The sequence below is a fragment of the Lepeophtheirus salmonis genome, chromosome 1 (genome assembly GCF_016086655.4).
Source record: "Lepeophtheirus salmonis chromosome 1, UVic_Lsal_1.4, whole genome shotgun sequence".
In the NCBI taxonomy this organism is placed as follows: Eukaryota; Metazoa; Arthropoda; class Copepoda; order Siphonostomatoida; family Caligidae; genus Lepeophtheirus; species Lepeophtheirus salmonis.
Genome location: NC_052131.2, coordinates 3,103,909 through 3,109,908, shown reverse-complemented (window position 1 = coordinate 3,109,908; position 6,000 = coordinate 3,103,909). Strand labels below are relative to the sequence as shown.

The 6,000-nt window shown below is 30.6% G+C and overlaps 1 protein-coding gene across 1 annotated transcript; it reads right to left on the bottom strand.

Moving 5' to 3' along the window:
* Window positions 1-783: 783 nt before the first annotated feature.
* On the bottom strand, window positions 784-1,899 carry LOC121114017 (trypsin-1). Its single transcript, XM_040707827.2, has 4 exons — window positions 1,640-1,899; window positions 1,361-1,569; window positions 1,161-1,303; window positions 784-1,097 (listed from the first exon to the last, which is right to left on the bottom strand). The coding sequence occupies exons 1-4, from the start codon at window positions 1,853-1,855 to the stop codon at window positions 880-882; spliced, it is 786 nt and encodes a 261-aa protein (XP_040563761.1). The 5' UTR covers window positions 1,856-1,899; the 3' UTR covers window positions 784-879.
* Between the last annotated feature and the right edge of the window lie 4,101 nt (window positions 1,900-6,000).

The following is a 6,000-nucleotide window of genomic DNA, read 5'->3' as shown; positions in this document are numbered from 1 at the left end:
TAAGAAAGTTTTTGTTTCTTTGTTTATTGTAATATTTGATCAATTTTGTTTTAAAAATTAGGTGATAAATCTACTTAGGAAGGTCAAGGACTTCTAAGGATCTACAAGGGAATTGTACATAAAAAGACGAGGAAGCTTTTCTTCGCTTTTCTTCTGTTGGGAACCTATTCAGAGTTGTCAAAAGGGTTAAACATATGAAATTTTAGGTTTTGTTCTTTGCTCCGCCAGGCGTCAGACATTTTTGTCGTTAGTGGCATGGCATAACACTCCCAATCCTAATATATTTATTAGTTATTACAAGGAAATGAGTGAACTTTTCTGGAAGACACGTGATTTATTAAAAATCTTAGCATGAGGTTTCATAAATTCAGTATATACAGGATCTGATGAATTAATCATTGGTAAGTTGTATTAAAATATATATTCTCTTCAATTTAGCCTTTTTATTTACTTTTTATACTTGAATATTACATTATGTGGGTAAGTCGGCAATATAGCGCATGAAAATGTTGATTTATATATTTTATCTATAGCTTCATTATTTACTTTATATAGGCCTGATTTTGTATGTTCACATATCACAAGCAGCTCTTCTTTTCTTAAATACTCATTGATCAGCACCATAAATCAAAAATAGTATTTTTTGACAGTTAACATAAATAAGTATACTTTTTTAAATAAATAATAAATTCTTATGACGTAGCTTATTAAACTTTTCAACTAAATTTCAAATTCTTTCTGATATATTCTAAATTATTTATCCCAAATAAAAACAAATATTCATATTTTTATAACTAAAACTAATTGTTCCTTCTCATTAGGCTTTTTATTCGTATCAAAAAGTATAATTATAAATCAGTAAACTAATTAGTCATGGCTTTACTTATTTTCATGAATCCAGTCAATAAACATTGAAACCTTTGTATAAACACCCGGAAACCAGGGGTGAGCGCATCCAATACCCCATGAAACAATTCCAACAAGAGTATTTTCTTGGACAAGAGGACCACCAGAGTCTCCTTGACAAGAATCCTTACCTTTACCGGATGCACAAATCATGGATTCATCCAAACCTCCAATGTAGTTGATATAACAGCCTGAATAGATATGGATTAAAAAATTCAATGATTGTTCAAAATTAATAGGACAAAGTTACTTACGCAAGTATGGCACCATATTCAATGTAACAGTTCTGAGTACAGGTGAGGAGTTGCCATTAGCACGTAAAGTTCCCCAACCTGATACAACAACTTCACCAGTTGGAGTGAACTCATTTTCAGGAAGAGTAACAGGCTTGACATTACTTAAATAAATTACATTATGTTGTTTTATCTAAACTATAATATTATTTCAAACTCACTCGTTGAATTCAAAGGGGTGCTCAACTTCCAAGAGGCAAATGTCATTATTGATACCTTTGGATGCAAAATTTTCATGATAGGTGATTTTTACAATATTTTGAGTTTGTTCTGTTCCTTCTGGTGAATTGAAGTCATGGGCTCCTACAACAACTTGAACATCGTTAATGGAGAAACCTTTACAGCAATGACCAGCTGTAATAACGGTAGTCTGTTGAATAAATGATGGATGTACAGTGATAAAATAAAGAAGTGGAAATTTGCTTTGTAAAATATTTAACCTCATCCAGAATAGATCCTCCACAGAAATGAAATCCATTCTTCCTTTGGAAAGAAACTTGGAATGGAATTGAATGAGGTTGGGCTTCAGTACCACCAACAATCTTGGATTCCCCCATATATCTCATGGCATGGATAAGACGATATTCCGAAGTAAAATCCTTTGCATTTGTGCAGCATAGTGCCAAAGTTAATAGAAGACAAATATTTCTTAACATTTTGTTTCCCTTGTTCAATAGAAAAGTAAACTGAAATATAAAGATTTTAATGGAAATCTTTCTTTTTAAAATAATTAAAATAATCTTATCAATGACTCTTATCAATTTTATCAGTTATTGTTAAAATAAGCAATATTTTTTTACTAAAGATCGAATTTAATTAGACTTAGAAAAACTTGATTATATAATTTCGAATAGGGTTTAAGTTTTTCAATACTTCTTTTATTCAATACACGAAAAAAACCAATGTTAAGATTGAATAATACTTAACACTACTTAGACATACTTTAATAAGCTAATGCTGAAATAAAATAAATTGGCATAATTTTATTTTTACATAATATTATCATTTGTACGTTTCTCAAAGTAGTCCTCTAAATACCACATTAATATTTGTTAATATTGTTGCAGTTGCTTTATAATATGTCTTGTGAAAAGTTTTAGATGAATTAAAGTTCATAAAGACTATTGTAATTCATTTACTATTTTCAAATAAATATGTGTTACCTTTGTTTTACTAGAATGTTTTTGTATAATTCAACCTAAAGTTTTTTTAAGTATTTTGATAATATAATATATAGATTTTTGAAAACAATTTAATTTTGATAACATCTTGTTTACAATAAATTGCATGAAGAAAAAAATTAATGTGTTCTAAAAAAAGCTATGAGAAGTTTTTTCAAACTTAATTTTTAATCAAAACTTATCTTATTTATTATAAAAATGAAAACAATGGAAGGTTTAAAACACTTCCTTATTTTGTAGTATTTTTCTATATTTTTCCTCAGTAACACTCTCAAAACATTACCAGGTGTTGAAAAAGAGTAAATACACTGCAATAGTAAACATAATTTATTTAAAGCTTATAAAATATATATTTTACTTTTTATTTTCATGAGTCAAAGAATGACAACAAAAAATGTAAAAATGCCAATAGATATTTCCTTTCCTTTATACAGACTTGAGCGTCTCTAATGTGGGACCCGTATGACCGTTTAACGATTCAAAAGTTATTGAATACGGCAACTACCAATAGTTTGGATTTAGAAAAAAAAATAAAATCTATCCCCAAAAGCTGAAAAGGGGGTGTTTAACAAACCCGGCTATGAATATGAAATCACCATAGCTCAGTGGCAATGCGCTCGGGAGATATTATTCTCTTAAACTCAATGTGCGTTTGATCCCAGGTGATTCCTAGAGAAAGAAGTATATAATACTTAATTTATATACATGGATTTCACAAAAAGATTCCTTGGTTAGATGGAGAAATTCTACATCTCCATCTAACCAATTAAAGGAACATTGGCTATGACAATATGGATATGTGATAAGGTTCTTGAGGTTGGTTAAAAGGGATGGTAAAATAAGGCCAGAGAGCCAATGTTGGACCACATCCATTAAAGATTTTCATCTTCAACGTTGTCAAGGACTACAAACCAATTGTAAGTTATTATCCCAACAAGGTAAAATATTCTTCGAGGAAAATACCTTCACATTCCATTACATATTTTATTCCATAAATATTCCATTACAAAACAGAAGGAATTAAGATATCTTACTATGCAGAATTATTTTAATAAATATATCCCGACACACACAGCCCCCAACCATAGCGTGTTAATAAGAGGGTTATCAGGAAAAATAAAAGTAAATTCAAAATTCTTAGCATGGCTTAAACATATCGTAACGTCATGCAAACTGGACAAGGCTCCACCTTCAAGCGCAAATCCACCCCGAAGTGGCTTGATGAGAATGTACCTTTCCAACCAAAAGCATTGGGACCTCCCTAGATTCAAGACCGAAGTCCACTGGAATATACTTTTACACAACCAGTCCAAAGGTCGATGTTACCAAAATGAAAAACAATGAAGAACGTCATTCATCGATAGTGGCGAATTATGAGTAGCATGAACATGCAGTGGATTCGGACGACGATTTGAGGACTTAATAGAAAATACATTGCATAAAAAGGCAGTGTAGAATATCTTAGCTTTTTTGTTTTAAGAAACGATTCAATATTGTCTATAAATTGAAAAATTATAAAATAAAGTTTTAAGTGTATTCTATTTACACTGCTACACTCGTTACATTTTGTGACAAAATAAAATTCTGTAAGATAATTTTTAATGAAGTATGTAAGTTGTATAGGTCATATTTATTCATCACATTACATTAAAGTTTCAATTGAGATACAAATATTTATAAACATATTGAAATCATTAAAGCCATAACTAAACTAAAATAAAATGAGATAAGAAAATGAACACTTAAACTAAAGGAAGAGAAGGTGTGTGAGGATAAATAAATCTTATATTTTTACTTCTTCGATAAGTATATAATTGAGAATCATTTATGTATCCATTAATCACACTATTCTACGACTTTTTGACCCTGGATTATGTGTGTTCCTGATTGATTTTATTGACAAAAACATGAAAATAACCGGTATAAATCAAGCTTTGATGGCTTAGCAAATATACTAAAGCTAATAATCTATTTCACTATTAAAACATTTACATTTCTATGGAGTTCTTCTTCTTCTTATTATAAAGTTGGTTGTCGTAACTTTATTATTGAATAGACTTTTAGTAATCGATCTTGGCAAGAATTGTTCAATATGGCTCCATCCAGCCTCAATCACTGCCTCCACACGAGATCGGTACTTGCTACAGTTGGCCGCAATATAATCAACAGATATGTTGGCCGCAATATAATCGACACATATGTTGGCCCATTGCTTCTTGATGCTTGATCCTTGAACTCGTGCACATTTCTATATGATGCCTTCCCAACTTTGTTTTCTAAGACATTCCACACACTAAAGTCGAGGGGATTGAGACCAGATCTGGAAAATATCTGGATAGTTAGCCTTCAGCCAGGGGAAGATCTTCCTACTGAGGAAATTATAGTAGACATCAGCCCCGATTTTCTCATTAGTTGGGGGAAAAATGGGTTCCATTTTCTTCCCAACAGAGGCCATGACTCCCAAGCACATTTTTTGGGCCGGATGTTCTATGAAGATCTTCTTGTCTGAGAAGATCTTCGCAGTCTACAGATGACTCTTCAATTAATTAAGGACTTTTTAGCATCTCTCAAGCCTTAAGGCCTTCATCCTGTCGGTGATAAGATATTTTTGTGCCCTAGCAAAGCTCTTAAGGCCGAGGTCGCCATGAACCGCCCTCCTGAAGGTGATTTCGTCCACGAAGAACTCGTCAGCCAAATGGTGCATTGATGCTGTTGGATTTGAAAAGAAAAAAATAATATAATGGTATGACTGATGGGTACTTAAGTCTCAAACCCACTAACTAACAAAAGCAAACAAACCATTGCTCTGCGAATGCTAAATACAAAGCGCCTGCAAGACTTAATTTATTTTTAAATATGTACCTGCATTTATATTTAATTCAAGTTTTAAAAGATACTATAAATGTACATAGATGAATTATGATATACATCAGAGAGCAATAACAAAAACAAACCGAAATAGTTCTTTTGCAAACATGCACACGCCTACAAAACTTTATTAATACTTTTGCATTAGTATTTTGAGATAATTTATTTTAGTTTATAAAACTACATAAGATACGTTATATACAATATTTTTATACAAACAGGCATTCATACATAAAGATAAACCTTTTTTTGTTAATGAGATTACTCATTAGTATAAGTGGATCGTTTATACTTGTATTTTTGTTATTATTTTAAATGAAAAAGTTATTATTCTACTCTAAGATTTATATTTTTGCTTTTGAAGAAAAACAAAATAAATTATTTTTAAAGCTAATCAAACAAACTATTTTGAAAGAAAATTCTAAATCATTTAATTATTCGTTATTTATCCTTTAGTGTAATTTGAATGTAAGAGGTTTGATCATATTTTATAATTTCTCTTGATTAGATATCGTACATAGTATAAAAATAGTTTAAGATTGTGTGTGTCTAATGTAGGTCCCGCTTAGAAAAAAAATGATGAAAAAGTATTTAATTAAAAAACCAAGACCTATACTACAGACCTTTACAAAAAATATAAGTTTTTTTAGAGTTTAGAGTTACGTACATAAGGCTGTTGAATTCTGATAGGACCAGATTTCAGAGCTCTGAAGAGCAAGTTTGATTTTTTTTATAGAACAAGATAGATTCCC

Bases quoted from the DNA above. Each gene is read 5' to 3' on its own strand.
- LOC121114017 (XM_040707827.2), bottom strand. From the start codon at position 1,855: ATGTTAAGAAATATTTGTCTTCTATTAACTTTGGCACTATGCTGCACA. The intron at 1,304-1,360 runs GTGAGTTTGAAA...AATTTATTTAAG, and splicing joins CACCCCTTTGAATTCAACGA to TAATGTCAAGCCTGTTACTC. The intron at 1,098-1,160 runs GTAAGTAACTTT...ATATCTATTCAG, and splicing joins GAATATGGTGCCATACTTGC to GCTGTTATATCAACTACATT.